The sequence below is a fragment of the Misgurnus anguillicaudatus genome, chromosome 25, assembly GCF_027580225.2.
Source record: "Misgurnus anguillicaudatus chromosome 25, ASM2758022v2, whole genome shotgun sequence".
NCBI classification, from domain to species: Eukaryota; Metazoa; Chordata; class Actinopteri; order Cypriniformes; family Cobitidae; genus Misgurnus; species Misgurnus anguillicaudatus.
The window spans coordinates 11,309,604-11,328,160 of record NC_073361.2 but is presented as its reverse complement, the minus strand read 5'-3'; the positions used below and the strand labels follow the sequence as shown (position 1 = coordinate 11,328,160).

General features: G+C 38.8%; 1 protein-coding gene across 5 annotated transcripts in view; it reads right to left on the bottom strand.

Moving 5' to 3' along the window:
• nrp1a (neuropilin 1a) overlaps window positions 1–18,557 on the bottom strand; it is a 64,857-nt gene that overhangs the window by 4,193 nt on the left and 42,107 nt on the right. For 2 of the 5 annotated variants that reach the window (XM_073864181.1, XM_073864180.1), the window contains 6 exons: window positions 15,279–15,434; window positions 11,617–11,761; window positions 8,577–8,908; window positions 7,464–7,608; window positions 5,205–5,315; window positions 4,001–4,057 (listed from right to left, as the gene is read on the bottom strand). In XM_073864181.1, coding sequence (XP_073720282.1) covers window positions 4,001–4,057; window positions 5,205–5,315; window positions 7,464–7,608; window positions 8,577–8,908; window positions 11,617–11,761; window positions 15,279–15,434 — 946 coding nt within the window. The remainder of the gene's footprint in view (window positions 1–4,000; window positions 4,058–5,204; window positions 5,316–7,463; window positions 7,609–8,576; window positions 8,909–11,616; window positions 11,762–15,278; window positions 15,435–18,557) is intronic. The other 3 variants (XM_073864182.1, XM_073864183.1, XM_073864184.1) reach the window with 3 other exon arrangements.

Below are 18,557 nucleotides of genomic sequence, written 5' to 3'. Positions count from 1 at the left end.
ACGCATTGAAAAAAGACAGGGATGTATTAATTTGGCTGTATTGAAGTTGAGGTAAGAACATAGTCAAATATTGAAAAAAGGTGGTGTTCTCCTTCAAACCATAAAATGAGCTCTGGAGATGGTTAGTGGCATCTAGTGGTGAGATTGTGAATTGCAACCACCAGCACAGACCACAGCTCATCCCTCCCTTTTGAAACGCATAGAGAAGCTACAGTAGCTCCCACATGACAAACATGTTGTCGTCTGAGACAACATGGGGACGGAAACGCGTTTTGTAAAGCAATTTGTCCATTTAGTGCTACTGTAGAAACATGGTGATGACTTCCATGTGAGGGAACCCGCAGTGTATGTAGATAAAAACGACTCATACTAAGGTAATTAAAACAATACAGTTCATTATGTAAGGTCTTTATACACCACTAATAATATAGTTATGTATATTATATTGCATTTCTGTCAAGAGATCCTTCAAGAGAATGTAACACAATGCATCTTTAAAAACAGCATCATCTGACCTACGTGCTGTACAATAAAACACAATAACAAGACCAAAACTTTACTTGTACTATAAAAAGAGATTATCAGTTTTTAAAAGATGATAAAAAATTGATAATATCAGAGAAAAATGGTACAAAAGCCCTCAACTGGTATTGTACCCTTAAAATAGATCCTATTAGGTACTATTTCAACCAATATGTACCTTTGAGGTACTACTATGCAGTTTTTATGTACAAAAGGGTTAAAACCAGGTGACAGCTTTTGTACCTTTTTCTAAATAAGCAAATTTCAAATGCTTCTTTGCAAACTCCTATATTATAAGCATTGCAATGCCCACTGGGTGGCAATAGAGAGTTACTTTACAAAAGTAAAATCTATGGACATGTGCCAAACGCACTGAGAAGTATTTATCATACTGTATATATATATATATGTATGCAAATATGAGGTCTTAAGAAAAAAAATGCAAGTAGAAACAGTAAAGCTTTTAAATTGAGACTGATGTAAAAGAAATGAGGTAAGATTTAACCACGTTATACTGAGTGAAAGACAGCGAGAGAGAGAGAGAAGACGAGAAGCAGATTATATTGAGACGGACAGAGAAGCAGAAGCACATCTAGGATGTCAGCTACACCCGCGCCTGCTCAGCCTCGCCGCTGCTTCTCCAGACAGTTTAATAAAGCCGAGGGCTCCGCTCCTTTAATAATTCCAGAATTCTCCGAGAGTTTCCGAGGGTGAGCACACGGAGGAAAGAATTTCCCATTAAAAGCCGCAGCTCAGGCACTCGGCCACTGCCGCACCAAAAAATGCCGGTTTCCAATTAAAACCTACTTTTTTCTTTTCCATCTTTTAATGTTTTGGGTCTATTGCATCGAAAGACATCACATGGATACGTTTACCCGCAATCCAGGATGTTTTACCAGCTCAAAATGCTTACCATAGCAATGAAACCACTTTCAATATTACAGACTCAATGCTAACCAGATATGACCACACACAAGGTCACATGCATATTAGGACCTCCATTCTATTCAGTTATTTTGATGGTGTGATGAGACGGAGTCAGGAACACACACGCGTGCTGACTAATTAGGGAAGGTCAGTTAAAGGGCATTTCTCATTTGCTCATTAGTGAGCAGTCTTGAATGGCTAAGCATTCATTATGCTGAGTGTGCAAATTAAAACGCCTCTTTATGAGAACACTTCAAAAACAGATTACATGCTCGTTTTTCAGTTTACTCAATTTCAATCAAATTTCCTCAACATCCGACAACTAGAGGAAACTAAATAAGGGGTGTTGTTTCTTTAAGTTGAAGTGCGTAATTCTTTCCATTATAGACATTGAGTGAAATGATGACTGGTTGCCAGATTGTAAATTCAGTTGCTTAGAAAATCAACGCACCGCTTAAAATGTTATATACAGAAATTTGTTTTATTGAACAAATTTCCTGCAAAAACTGTTAATGATTGTTTGTAAAACAGGTTTCCTAAACAATCCCACCAGCCATTGCACCCCACCCCTAATTTTTCATTGTTTGGACACATCTAGTCCCACTGACTGACGCTGCTGACGTTAAACACTAGAAAGATGACGCACTAAATAACTGATGTTTTAAAAGTGAACTCACGAATTGTGTACTAATAGCTACACTACTGAAATATGTGACTGAAATGTTAACAATGATCTTAATGCTTGAAATTACTTTCATAGTCAAATATATATGTACAGATTCATTTCTGAGAACAATATATATATATATATATATATATTCAGTCTAAGTCATCTATTTAAATATATATATATATATATATATAAAATATTTGGCTTAGACTGAATATTGAAAGGCAGCCCATAAAAGCCAAGATTAAATGTGAGCTCCTTCGACATTCTTTAAAATTCATCCCAAGTTAAAACTTTAAGAAGCTTCTTGATAAAATGACACAAATACGGTTTTGCGATTTCTAGGCAAAGGATGACTGCACTTCAGATGATAAAATATAACGGAATTTATATTTATTTTTTTGATGATTTTATTTACAAATAATTCCCATAGTTACATTTGTCATAGTTTGCATGAGTTTATTATTATTCTAATGTGGAAAAAATATATAAATAAGAACAAGTGAGTGTTTCAAAACGAGTTTTTACACTGCAACATAGTAGTTGTGTGTCATTTTATGAATACAGCTGCTTGAAGTTTCACGTTGGGATAAATTTTTAAGAATATTCACATTTTACATTTAATCTGGGCTCTTACTGGCTGCTTTTTACGGAGCCCCCAAGGGTACATGAAGCAAAAATTAAATAAAGTTTAGTTTCGCGTGCGCACGTGAAACCATCGGGTTTAGTTTCCTATGCGCACGCGAAACTATAATTTCATGTGAAACCAATATATTCAAGTGCGCACACGATAGATTCAAGTGCGCACATGAAGGTTTCGCGTGTGCACATGAAGGTTTCGAGTGCGCACATGAAGGTTTCGCCTGTGCACATAAGTTTCACGTGAGCACATGAAAGCTTCACCACAGCCCATGAAACTAAACTTTGGATTTCCCTACTCCAATGTCACCTTAGGGGCTCAGTAGCTTTTTTTAATATTCAAAATATTTTTATAACATTAAATTTTAGTTCTAACAGAAGTTCATCTCTTCGGCACAGATATATTTTTTGTCTACAAAAGTCATTTCAAGCATTTTGCCCACACACCTTCAGATAATTTATATATGAAGAGTTTCATTGCAAAACGAGATAACCACCGTTTTTTAAATTCAGAAATTAATTTTCAGAAATCTAGTTTTTTGGTTGTGCATTCCAATTGATTTCAATGCAACTGCAGTTGGTTTGTTTTGATTTAAACCTTCATAACTTAAAAAATACTAATATTATAATATTATAAATAATAAAAAGTGCTGGGCAAAGATTAATCGCGATTAATCGCATACAAAATAAAAGTGATTTTTTGCATAATATATATGCGTGTACTGTGTCTAATTATTGTGTATATTTAACCACACACACATTCATATATTCATTTCAGAATTGTTTTACTTATATATAATTTTTTGTAGAATATATAAAAATATAAATATATATATATAAACATGTAAATGTTTCTTAAATACATACATGAATACATATATTATTTATTTTACCATTCCAGCATCTATGATTGTATTCATGGTGAAAACCGGTAAATCGATATACAAGTTGGGAAAGATCAATGTTTTTAGCTTGTGGTAGGTTACCTGGAGTAACCACACACTGACACAGGGAGAACATGCAAACCCCACACAGAAAGACTTCTAGAACCAGCCAAGGCTTAAACTGTGGACCTACTTGCTCTCAGACCCACTGAGCCACTGTGCCACCCATAAAGTTAACATTATGTTAAAACAAACAACAAACTACTTTTAAGAGAGAGTTTGCATTAGAAAACCATAATAATTAAAAAACATTACACATAGTGAGTGCACAGAGTAGGTACACAATATTAGTAAATACCTTTCTCACCTGGAACGGGGCTCAACTTTGTAGTCGTCTCTGGCACAGTGATCCCACCTGTAGTGTGGATATATTGAAGCTTATTAGATGAAAGTTAAAATCGGATACTAGGGACTGGTTTATTCTGGAAATTATTAAGAGGCACAGATCTGACTGTGCAAATTCTCCTCCTTAGCATTTTTTAAATGAGCTTTGTGAGATGAGACATGAAAAGTACAGTCTATGTAAAAAAGTTTACTTTAACATTTAGCAGAGGGGATTGTAATTTTGCGCAACACGCACTCTGTGAGACTGCACTGAAGTGAACGCTGAAGAGATTAAAGGCAGAATTGAGATATTAGTGTTAGTATTAGCAGCTGGAGAGCACAGCTTTTGTAGTCAAATAGCTGCAAGGTGGAGATCAAGGCTTGGTGTAATGGTTAAGAACTCATGGCTGTGTTTGAACAGAATACTGGTACATCTTCTTGACTATATGCTGTTCTCTAAACTTGTTTTCAGAAATATACAATATATGATATTATAGTATGAATTATATAAAGATTATTAACAGTACCATGCTATATTATCACAAGAATCATTGCATGCAAATTTAACACAACTGGCCTAGAAAAATATTAAGAGTAGTATGGTCATATGCAATGTTTGCATAATGCATGCTACCTACTAAACAATATATACTGCATACTGCATATTTATAGTATGCAGTATATTTGCAACAATAATAATTTTACATCGTTGTCACTTCACCTTGCTACATTGCATGTTTACCTCAAGTATGTCTAACCATATTTAGGATTGTGCTTGATATCGTTTGTCTTTAATTCTTTATTGTGATTTGGTTTACAGGACATTGGAGTTCAATTGTAGCATATTTGGCAAATGTAGCAGGTTGACGTGGATATAAGTTGCATGCAGAAGATCTTCATACTGTGCACAGTATACATACTACATTGTTAGTACGAGTAGGCTACTGTAGACAGTATGATACCCTGAACTTGCCCAGAGGTGAGTGCGTTTGTGGGGGCAGATAAGATTAGCATGACTGGCATTGCGTAGGCATGCCAAGAAAGACTAGAAGAGCTGTTATTCGCAGAAGCAAGGGAGAAAAAATAGTCTAGTGGGGATCAGGATAGTGTAATTAGCATAGCAGAAGGTGCAAGGTGCAGAAAGGAAGGGTGCAGTCTCTGCAGGCGAGTGTTAGCACCTGTCTGGTCGTAGTCATCACCTGTTCCACTGTGGCAGTTGGCCTGGTCATCATCGCACTCATCTGATGGGGACGTGGAGGGAGTGGGGGTACTGGGGGGCACTGTGGGCACTGTGAGAAAGAGCGAGGAAAAGAGAGGGAGAGAGAGAGAGAGAGAGAGAGAGAGAGAGATTGTACAGTGAAAAATTAATTAATTATTTTTATCATTAATAATATTTATAATACCAATGATAAAGTATTATTATTATTATTATTATCACTATTATTATTATTATTAACATCATCATCATCATCATCATTATTATAATTATTATTATTATTATTTAGTTGTATTACTATTATTTTTAACATTATTATTATTATTCTTTTTGTTATTATTAGTAGTAGTATTATTGTTGTTATTATTATCATCACTATTATTATTATTATTATTATTATTATTAGTTGTATTACTATTATTTTTAACATTATTATTATTATTTTTGTTATTATTATTATTATTATTATTATCATCATCACCATTATTATTGTTATTATTATTATTATTATTATTATTATTACTATATTATTATTATTATTATTACTGTTGTTGTTGTTGTTATTATTATTATTATTTCGTGTAAATTTATGAATTATTCTCTAAAATATGAATTAATGTCTAAAAATCTGGATACTGGTGCTGCCACAAATCATCTTAACAGTTCAGCTCCTTGATATGGGCCTGTGTGTGACTCCGTGCCTGGGTTTGGCTGTAGTTCTGGATGTTGCGCTCCACCCTGGGCCGGCACAGCGCGGTGTCCTCTCATTATGCCCCTTTGGATGTGGCCTTTGCCTGCATCTGCCTGAAGCTCTGTGTTTACTCTCAGCTTGTAATGAGCCCCCTTTAGGTCTAAAGGGCTTTCCCGGGATAGAAAGGATGGAAACCGTGAAGGGGTGGGAATGGGGGAAACGGGAGCTGTTGCGGAGGTTACACGGGGGCAGTCCCTAAAGCCGAGGGGTCACAGAAAGGTCTTCAGACGGCGCTGTTGATTCCACACTCCTGCTAGGACTTAACGTCCCGCTGTTAGGAGTGCGCACATGTGTGCGTGTGGGGTCACTTGCTTGATTGAGAGAGACGGAAAAGGACGTGGGTGCATGTGCTGGCATTAAAAGTGAAAACAAGCATTATCATCTAACCAAAGCTCCCGGTGGGATACTGCGGCTTACACAAGCAAGTCCCAGAAATCCAATATGTAAATCCACTTAACGCTGCCTCGACAGAACACACGCGAACCCATCTGAGTTAAACTAATTCAGAGAGAAACAGGGAGAGGACATCAAGGACCTCTTTCTAATCCTTAGAGGCAGGTGGAGCAAAGATGATCTCCAGCTGTGAAGGGCCCTGTTATTTAGGAGTGTCACAGGGCCCTGCCTTTCTGGTAGGAGACATCCTTTGATGCTCCATCTGCGGGGCAACTAATTACGAAGAAAGCTAAGCCGTGCCCTGTCCGGTTCTCCTCAGTAGATAAAATCCAAATTCAATCAAGTAGCATCTGTTCTGTAAGACCACACGCTTGAGGATCCACAAGTGCCTTTTTAGATCAAAGAGCTATAATTTAGTTTGTCTTTCGCTTATAATACTTGGGTTTGGACAATATGGTTTTGGATTGCTGCGAGTTTCCATTATGTGTATGAATCAGCTTTCAGCTATACGCACTTCAAAACTTTAACTCCCCAAATTATGCTACATTTGATAATAATACTGAATGCGAATCATTTACATGAATCATTTTAAAAGGAACCAGTTAACTAAGTGAATCAGGTTTGATGATGATAAGAGACCGAATCAAAGACAGAGTTTGTGCGTAATACTATACAACAAAAAAGAAATGAAGCAATACTAAAAATTTTATCGAAAAAGTAACTTACTGGGGTACACTGTCAGAAAAAAGTAAAAATATGTACCCCAGCTGTCACTGGGGCTGCACCCTGTCAAAAAATACACATTTGCACCTAAAGAGTGCATATTAGTACCATTTGTATACATGTCTGTACCTAATGGTACATATTAGAACATTTTTAAAGGGTTTTGCTCAAATGAGAGGAGGGTACATATTTAATTATTGCTATTCCAGCATCATTTTTTCTAACAATGTAGAGCTAGCTATTTTGAGTTGAATTGGCACTAAAATAAAATAGGCAAGTAAGTAACCACTACTTTATTATGCACAGCACGAGTTATGTATTTAAGTACCGTATGTGAATGACTTTTTAACTTACCTTCCATTTCACAGCCCAAGATTTCCAATCGAAGTCCCATACCAACAGGAGTGGCTCTGTCTGGATACACTCTCAGATAGCGTGTCAATACCGGCTCTACGGTCCTCAGCGCCGGTGTGTCATAGTTCAAATTTCCCTCAAAGATCTGCCAAGATCAACAAGAAGAGAGAAACATTAGTTATCGGTCGAGCAGTGAGAACGGAGTGAAAAATGGGAAGCTTTATAGGGGGAAGCTCAACGTCAGTCATACAGAGAAAGTAAAAAAAACGTTGCTGTAATGAAAGAACAAGTGCGAGGGCATGAAGAAAGCCTTCAACTTCTGACATTGTACAGCCGAGCCAAAAAGAAAAAGGTTGTGGGCTAACACTGTCGTCTGCAGCAGCAAGATACTCAGGCCTTCAAAGCATCAGCCTTTGACTTCCACTTCTGAAGACTTCCAAACCAGACACAAGGTACCACATGGGACGGACAGATGAAATACATTAAGATGGAAAGATAACCTGCCTGAGGTCTCCTTTTGTCTTTTAAGCTCAGAATATATGGATATAAATTAAAAGGTTTTGAAAATCAAAGTATTTGTTATCTGATGATTGGTGGGAGATGTGCTTGATTTCGCAACCAATGAACAAATGTCAGTAAAAAGTATTTTAGTTATTATAGTAAATACCTTTATGCACTTTTTCCTTACATAATAAAATTATTACATCTCCGATCAATATGCATTTATATATTTATTTAGTAAGTAGCTGAGTAATAAATAGTATAGTGTATAGTCATCTCATCCTTTTGCATACTGTAGTAACCTTGATCACCCTGTTGGGGTTTATTTTTATTATAATGATGTACATTATCCCGTACATAATTTATAAAATGCTTTTTGAATTACGACTGCTATTAGCTGTGTAATTATTAGTAATATTGTTGAATGTATTTGAAGGTCTCCTAACGTTAGTCTAATTATAATCATTCTCTGCTCTGTTCCTCTAATAGGGATGGGGAGGAATACATTATACAACCATTTTCAAATAACCACAAACAAACCAAGGCTCATCTGGCATTTTATTGTGGTTAAAAAGTCATATTTCCCAAACTGAGCCCTACATTATGTCCTACCTTGGGTTTGTTGCCAGTGGCATCCATCACCATCTTCCAGTCAGAGACATTGTTAGTGTAGCCCAGTCGAAACTTCTTCATGAAGACCTTGTTATCTCGATGTTTGCCTCCTTGGATGATCAAACCTCGCACGAGCTTCTCCTCACCCAGATCCACCTGCAACCACTCGTCCACATAGGCTTGAGGCTGTGGTAATAGCGTCCACCCTGAGCGGCTAGTCAGCAGACGGGCATTCTCCGGCACCCAGGTGCGCTCGGTGTGAGATGACACTGTGATCTGGGCATCTGTGATAAGGCCTGAGACCATTCCCAACATGCCTGAACATGGATACTCTGTTGAGGGATGGAGAAAGAATGGAAGACTGTTGTCAAACCTTGTCTGTGCTTTGGCAACACGAATGTAAGATTGTTTACAACAAAAATACAGAAGAACTGAGCAAAGTAGACATCATCTTAAGATGGATTTGCAAACAGTTTCAAACAATTATTTGGGAATGATCTGTAATTCCCAATACTTAAAAGGGTGCAGGCCAGAAATGGGCTTAACAAAATTGGGGCAAAGACATTCACTGCACAGGAAAGATGGATCAAGGTCACAGAAAAGATTAAAAACCTCTTGCGCTCTTCTTTTCAGCACTGACCTTGTACATTAACTCGCCTGCCTGTTTTTCTCAAGCTATCTGCTGCAATTAAAACCATTCTCTGGTTCTTTACATTCATTTCTAAACGGTTTCTCATTTTTAATCCTTAAACCCACTCAACTTTCTCTTTATTTTTGGGCCCGTATTCATATTCACCTTCTTAAAGCCTACCCTTCACATATTTTCATCCGTCTTTATCTCTCCAAGCCCACTTCCTTTGTTCCAGTGTTGTAATACAATTTTCACGCTTTGGTTCTTTTCAGAAAAGGCAGGTTGAGTTTAGGCAAAATTATCGGATGCGTAGCGCCAACTGATTCACTGCCTGTATGCTGCCTGTCACAACTTTTGTACCTTCTCCGAAGCTTGGGAATTTGTGACCTGTCAGCAATACTCTAATCTACAATCGGCATCCGTGAAGCAGGAAAGCGTCAGAGACAGTCTCATGCTCGTCGCAGATGGACCTAATGTCCCGTGAAATACCACAAGAACAGAGTTTTCATTCACAACGGTGCCTTTGTACTGAAGGGAACTTCCTCTGCACTTTGGGAAAAGAAAGTCCACTTGTCTGTGACCCCTTCACGAGTCCAAATGTGAGTTTCTAGGCTCATAAAAATATTTGGGTCTTTATTTATTTCCACTGTTTGTTTGTGGGTACATGGGCATGGTTGTTTTTCTTTTACCCTGCCAGACATTTGGAAAATGTTTTTCTGATATAAGGTACTTAAATTTTTTCAGGACCTCTTTAAAAAAGATTTGCACTGAGGTGGTTGGACCACAGTGGCCTGGAAGCAAACCAAGTTTATTTTCAATCCTCTGGCAGGCACCCTCATCAGGTCCTGTTTATGGAATTCAGATGTGATTTGGGGATGTTTGGTGAAAGCTCCTGGTGTGGTAGACCCTAACAGACACACCCTGAGGGTGGACAGGGTCACGTGCATTGCGTGTTTCATCTGATGGGTTGTTGTGGGCGCAGCGCATTCAGCCTGGGCGGCCACACGCACCCAGATGGTTTTATTTACAAACAGCGGGAGGAAGTTTATTAATGGCTGTGTGGATGTGGACGAATATCAGAAGTGAACTTACGTAAGAACAACTCCTTACTGCCAGCCAGCATCCTCTACTGTGGCTAGTGTCACTGGCCAATGGTGATTAACAACTATTAGTGTCCGGTAATAATGTCTGTGAACAGTGATAGTACAGTGATGGGTTCAGATGGTAAAACCCTTGTACCTTAAATCAATAATACAAAATTATAGATTTTTTTCTTAAATACCGTCCAGCCCTAACACATACCATATTAATTCAGTTGGTTACCATATTGATATACTATCTTATTCTTCAAGATACTACAAAGCATACCATGCATAGTGCATGAATGTCTGAAAGTGCATGAGTGTCTGAAAAAAATCCCATGAAATTACTATAGTACATGACTGAAGTACCAGGGTATTAGAATGGTATTTGTTTGCGAGTGAAACTATAGTGGATTCTTTAATCAGATGCCAGGCTTTGCCGCATCATCATAAGGGAGCCCGATGTACGCTGATGATGTAATGAGCAGGCCTCTGCTCTTGTGATGTGTTTAAAATGCGGTCTGTTTCCCCGTCCAAAACATGACTGCAACAGCTGCGCACCAGAGCCGCGGTGAACCGCGCACACACATGCGCAAATATACAACCAGGGCTAAATCTGTGTATGTGCAAAGTCTCTAAAAATAAGTCCGTATGCATGTTGTGCATTAAGCTGATAGACGATGGCGAACACACGCTTTACTCCTACACATCAAGAAATGTACTCAGCGGGGAGGCGCTGATGATACGAATGCCTTTGCAATCACAGCTCTGTGGGGTGGAGCCAAGTCAAAACATGTAGATGAGTATGCAAATTAGACCAGGGACAGCTGGTGTGAGTGGATTTCGGCATATGTGATATGTGCATCTGTGAGAGTGTAAGAGAGGTGGAGAGGTTAGGGCTCAGGGGAGGAGGATAGAAGCAGAATTTGGATTGAAACGGAGAGGTCGGACGAGCAACAGTAGTGCACGCTGTGCATGGCATTCATTTTGAATGAAGTTCAGCCAAATATGAGGTTATATAACAATACGACCCTTTTTGTTGGCGTGAACACTTGTCTATAACGCAGCAGCTACTCTGAGCGCACGTCTTTCAGTCGCATGAATAAACACTTCTGTGCACGCCTGCCTCTAAAGCGTGCAGAACGTAAACCGTTTAATTTAGAGATCATGCTGGAGTGGAGTGTTGACAAAACAAGGCTTCCGTTTGGAGAATTCACATGAATGCAAACTAACACTCCGCTTCTAAACAACATTTGTTAAATAATCAAAGCAAAGATCAAAGTTGCTGGAGAATGGCAGAAATTAACCAGATTTATTCCAAACCAACCTGAGATTTTGCATCCAAACACTTCAAAGCGCAGAGCGATGCCGGTCTCCCAGGAGTAGGGTCGAATCCGGAGGTACCTTGTCAACGTAGGCTTGGGTAGCTTGGCTACAGCCACATCTGTAGGGTTGGTGTTCCCTTGGAAAACCTAGCAAATAAAAAAGAAACATACTTATTCACACTGTTTCTTGAAGGAACCACCATAAAGAGCCTCCGAGCCAACACTCTGCCTCAGAAACCGTAAGACATGACAGGAATGCGTTTAGATCAGCATCTTCAAAAGTGAACGTTCATATAGAGACTGAACTGAATTATCTCTGGAGCCAACTGTGTAGCAAAACAAAAGCCACTTTATGATGTCAGAGTCTGGCTTACAACTTGCACTGAATCTTTTGGACGATTCATTTCTACAATGGGCTCTGTTGTTGCTGAAAACAAATGTGGCAGACCTATGAACCAGCTATGAATTAGACAGTGTTAAGTCCACAGCGCCGATTCTTGCTGACAGCTAGCACATGTTCTCTGTAAAGGAAGGATTCAATGAATGAATTGGTACAGAGTAAGACAAATGAAACCAAAAGTGACCCCAAAACTTCCTTGAAGCGCATCTTGTTTCACGGGTCACTATGTAAAGGTCAACTGTGGCTTTGAAGTTTAAGGGTCTTGAAGGTTCTCTCTTTCTCTTCCTTGATCTGCCTTTCACTTTCTAAGTGAGATGCAATGAGGGGTGGGGGTATTTTTAAAGACCTGCATCTGCTAAAAATCTTGTTTATTTGTATATTGAATATTGACAGAGGCACATATTTGATGGCGTATTATTGCATTATTGGGTTAATACATTTACATGGTAACAATAAAAGTGCTGGAAAGGATTCTTCACAATGATACCATAGAAAACCAGAAACAGCCTGCCTTCAATGCATGCAGGATGCCGGGGCACACCCCTACTCTTTTTCGATGAACATCCTGCGATTTTTAATGACCACTGAGAGTCAGGACCTTGGTTTAACATCTCATCCGAAGGACGGTGCTTTTTAGTGTCCCCCATCACTATACTGGGGTGTTAGGACACATACAGACAACAGTGTGAGCACCCCTTGCTGGTCTCACTAACATCTCTACCAGCAGCAACCTGGTTTTCCCAGGAGGTCTTCCGTCCAAGTACTGACCAGGCTCAACCCTGCTTAGCTTTAGTGGGCAACCAGTCTTGGGCAACAGGGTGATATACTGTAGCTGCTGGCAAAACAGCGCTTTTTTGCTCACACCCAAATAGTGGAATTTTGGACACTGAAACTTCACATTCTAGGCACACCTGAGACTTATATTACATCATATGTGCCCTTTAGGATGAGTTTAACACCCTTCAATCCTTAAGAGCACTGTTGCCAGTAGAAAAATAACTTTAATGCTTGACCTTTCACGTTTCTAAACTAAGAGGTCAAACTATACGCTGTACAAGAAGTGCATCCAGCATGTTGCTAAGCACCAGTCAGCATCCGTTCGATCCCAGAAACCACGCTGGTAATGTTGTCCCTTGACACTACTTTTCAAACATGTATGTCTGGACGGGAGACACATGATGAGCCATCCACTATCTTTAAATGTCACACCAGTGTGCAGCCGTAAAGCTCTAAGTAGTCAAAAGGCTTTCCTTTGTGCAACAACCATGCAGTCGGACTGCTGTCTCAGCAATCTGTAAATGGGCCCTCACCTCACAAAAGCACTTTAGAGCCCAGCAGACAGAAACAAGGCACCACATCTTAAAAATGCAGGCTCTAAAAAGAGAACGGTGTACTTTAGTTGAGGGTCGGTGGAGAAATTGGACCGTTGGGTGTATTTAAGTTCGCTCTTTCTCTCGGGCATGAGGATGTGTCTGCGCATACTGTAGACACACAAATACTTGTAAGCATCTAATTGGCTTGCTTAGTTTGACAGGCCTATTTTAAAATGGTTTGAACTGGTGCACACGGCAGACATAACCATAAAGACGTATAAAAGAGTAAAATCATAAAACTTACACTTGACACAATTGCTCTGTTTTACGACTTACTGCATTGCTGTTTACTACCTACATAGGCAGTAGCTTTACCAAAAAAAACAATAACCTAGCATATTGCTAACAATGCAATACTCAAACACAGCACACACAAAAATTGGGTAAAACTGTCGTGTGTAAACTATTTTTATGATTATACATTTTGAATCTACATATTATATCTCCCTTGACTCCTTCCCCATCTAGATTTTTTTTACATAATTTGTTGCATTGCTTTCTCCTTTAAAGACATGTAAATGGATTTGGGACACAGCAATTGCGTCCGCGGCACCAGGCAAGTCTTCCTCTACTTAACTGTTGCGTGTTGAGGGAGACATTAGCGATAGCTCACCTGATGGCCAATCGATCAGAGTCTTCTCAACTCTCATTCAATCTATCACAGGCTCAAGTGTGATCAACCAGCTGTTCAAACACTCAAAGCCCTTCCCAGAATGCCTCATTCTCTCACCATCTTCATTTGCCACCCTCTGTTTATTAAATCCTCTGTTCCCTCTTTTCATCCCTTAAGGAAAATCTCTACCACAAATGTTGACATCATTCCTTTAAGGAATAAAGAAAAACAGTCAGACTACTGTGGTGGCTTTGGAGTTGCGCTGTTTGGTCTCTTTTTACACAGCTCGCAAATTCAGTCTTTTAAGACGGAAGATTAGCATACCACACTGGGCACATAATGGAGTCAGAGAATCACAAGCCCTTCAGAACACATGAGCGTGGCATTCCCATCTGGAGCTGGAGCGTGAATTGGTGTAATGGATGCATACGGTGACATGGCTACAATGCAAGGAGATGTTTACAGGACTCCCTGCCAAGGAGCTCGGGAAACAGACCCAGTTACGCATTACTTTCATGTTAGGCTTAAAAAATTAAGGATTATTTTACCTGAGCTCCTACCAAGATCTCCGAATAGTATGTAGATTATACAGACATTTATGCATTTGGCAGACACTTTAATACAAAGTTACTCACTGTTAAAAATGTATACTGTGGCTTGAATGCACTCAGTGTGTACCAGGGATCGAACCCATAACCTTTTGCAATTCTAATGCAATGCTTTACGAACTGAGCGACAGGAACATATATTATTGTTATATACAAAAATACATAGGAAAAAATGCACTATTGGTGCTTAAAACATTCCCCGCCAGCCTTTCCCAAAATGCCTTCCAGGAAAATGTTCTTCTAAAAATATATAAACATACAAACATATCAAATTAAAGAACAGACCCTCTGCTTTCCAACAAACTAACAAACAAAACGGAAAGAAAAAAAAAACGTTTCATCCTATCTATATTTTTTCCTCTGCTTATAAAGTCTTCAAAAATATTTATTTTTAGCAAAAAGCTGAAATAATTACATTTTTGTGAAGTAATATTGTTAGAGATCAGATTCAGAATGATTATCAAAACATACATGGAGTGTAAAATTAATAAAAAAAATTTTGCTTAATTTTTTTTAATAAATTATGTAAGCCATCTTGTGGATAATCACGGTATTACAGATAACCATAAAAACAGAAACACATTTTTTCTCTTACTTGACGAGATAACTCATCAATGGCGGGAAAAGAGTTAATAAATGCATGAATGAATAAAAAAAGCAATCAAATCACCTTCTGTTTCGGTCCATCCTTAATAGTGATCCAGTCCTCCCCGTTTGAACTCACATCCACCTTATAGGACTTCACATAGTACTTCTTCTTGGTCTCTTGTGAGATGGCTCCCTGCGTGCCGATTGCGGAGACGAAGCGCAGGAACCCGAGATCAACCTGAGGAGGAAGAAAACCATATTACTTAAAAATTACTCAGAACCGAGGGAGTATCACTTTAAAAGCGGCTTATCAGGTATCACGTACTGAGCCAAAGAGACCGCAGGTGAGTATTAGAATAAAAGATTAATTTTAATGAATCCCAATTTAATAAAGCACAGTCCATGTGACGATTTAATTTCCTGAACGGGAGACAAGAGATTATTAGATGAAGAAGAATATCCAACTTCACAGGCCCCGTGTTAGGGATAAAAAAGTCATATGAAAGGACACAGGATTTCATACGTGTGCTGTATTGAAAAATGAATGCCTCATAAAAAAATCATGAGTTGTGATGTCATTCCCGTGAGGCTTGTGAGAGAATGGTAAGGGGTTACTGGAAGAGAACACAATGTGTATGTGAACAGAATGGCTAGTTAGGTTAAATCTAAGATTGTCAGTGATTCATGTTAGTGTTTAAAAGTGTTTATAGGAAATAACAATGATAAATCTTTTTTAATACTTCACCCTAATGAGATTAAATAGAAATCAACTCCAGCTTCTCATTTTAATGACATAAAAATATAATAAAGTAGCCTATATCTCATCTACAGATTCAAGAGATCTCAAACACTTCTCATGCCCTTTTTAATTCCTAGTTTATAGCAGTTTATAGTTGGCCTGTTGGCGACCCTATTATCATCATGACGTGCTGTACAGTACCTTCTTTGTTTTCGCCTATCTCACATTATTCATTCCCTGGACATAGACTAAAGACTTGAATGTTGCTGATTTGGCATGTGCACATTTTCTTTCCAGCCTCTTATATTAAACACAAGAGTCAACAATTAAATACAGCAGAATATTAGCAGCATGGGAAGAAATGACTCCAAGAAAGAAAAGAGTAATAAAAGTGAGTTAGAAACAGATGAACAGACGCAAATAAACAATTGCAGAGGGCCAGACTGAGTTGCAGGGTTAGTGCTGAAATGCCAACAGTGTTCCCCTACAGCGTGGGGTTACTAAAAAGGTAAAAGATCATGAAGATAAAGATAATGCATTAAATTAGGGCTGCAACGATTAATTGTGCAAATGTGCGTTTTCTCAATGAATGAATTTTAATGAATTACGGTGAAATCCCGGCACATCCCAAAGCCAGAGGGCGCTCTCGTGCAGAAACTCCCTTTGTGCCACAAAAGAAGTAGCATTACAAATGCTATTCCAGGAAATATCTATAGGAATCTTTATGGCCCTGTCCCAAATGGCACACTCCGGACCTGTGGTCCTCCTCAGAGTCCACACTTTGATGACATCATAGGGTCCAAACTTAAGGGAACCTTGATGCGATTCTATGTGGGTGCACCGGAGTTGTATTTTGGGACAGACTCGAGCGTCACGCTGGAAATAGGAAGGGAAGTTGTCCGAACTCCTCCCTTCCGTCGGATTGGTCTGATTGCTCTTTTGCAAGGACTTCTGGGTTGGTAAAATGCACGAAGCCTGCTGCAGTGCGGGCTTCCTCAGAGACCGCATCAACGGGGAAAAGGGGGCGCTGATGAGCACACTTTAAAGTGTAAAAATGACAGATGGGACACCCTACAGACTCATAGACTAAGCAAGCATGCGCAATTTAAGTCCACGAGACCGAAAGTCCACATGAAGTGCACCACTAGGGACATGGCCCATATAGCTGTTCTTCAAATTTTTTTTGGTATTTTCATGATAATAAAGAATATTTTTAATGAGAGTTTGTTTAACGAGTGTTCCTTCTTAAATGCACGTTATAAACGACTCTGACTTATAATGATTTTAGGTTGATAAGGACTTCCTACTGACCAAAATGCCGTTGTACAGGCACAAGCTGTGCATGAAACACCGAATCGATTCTGAATCGATTTCAGAAGCATTTTTAATGGGACACGCAATTAATTGTTGCAGCCGTACATTAAATCACCACTAACTACCATTGGTTAATAAAGAAGAGCAGAACAAACCTATTATATGAGATGAGAAGTTAGTTTCCTAACTGTGCACCATCTGCAGGATAATTCACCGTCCAATATTACCAATATTAAAAAATGAGGTCGTCAGATCGAGTCTTAGCACTGATTCTCTGGACATGCTAAAATATACATGGCAAAAGATGAGAGCTGCAGAGCAGCCAAACATCTGAGATCATAAAACCTGGCTAAAGAAGAGACAGACTGGATCAGTTTCACTCACATCAGCTGATCACAGATCAGGACAAATGAGTGCCTCATGAGTTATTAATGACTTTCTGCTTCAAACAGAGAAAGAGGAAAATAGGGCAAGTGAGCTTGGAAAATTTACATATTTTGTGAGATTTATTGTATGAACAAGACGTGTACAATAAATACAAAGTGTTGCTCCTTTAACTTTAAAATCAATCCAGTAGGTATTAGGCTAAATGGATACAGTGAAAACAAGAGATTAAGGGAAAGCCCCCGTTCCTCATGGGAACTCCCTGACTGACAGACTCCATATTCTTGCCGCAAGAAAAAAAGCTCTTTCCAAAACCGTATCACACTTCCTTATAAGGAAATGAGTCAGTTTAACCAGACTGTGGGTATTTCATCTGAAATATTATGACCACCCGAACAAAAACAATGAGGTATTCTATCATTTTTACAAACCACATTAGGCATTTGAGAAAGAACAGGCCAACTTAAGACTGAGTAGTCGTACAATATAAGTCACTGGTGTGACTTTGCAGGTTTAAAACAATCAGTCCAGCCTTGAAAGCAGCCATGAGAAAGTCAAAACGGGAATCTATGCATCCCTTGAGAACAAAGTGTTCTTAAACCACGCTGACTCTGCAAACTGTGCGCGTTTCTTTTTTACTCGGTTCCTTATTTATACCTATTTTTGATGTCTGGGGTTATGTAAGAGAGGGAGAATCTGGACTCATGCCACTCGAAAGACAAATACATCAACACCCCCTCCAATGACATCACGCATATCTAATTCTGGTAAATGAAATCATATAAAACACATTGATAATTATGTTAATAATCCAAGCATAGGGTTTTAAAGTTTTATAACTCTGTCATGGGAAAGTTCTGGTACGTGTTTTCCTCACAGTCCATCTGTGAAATATGGACCTCAGCTTAGATATTTTAGAGCTAA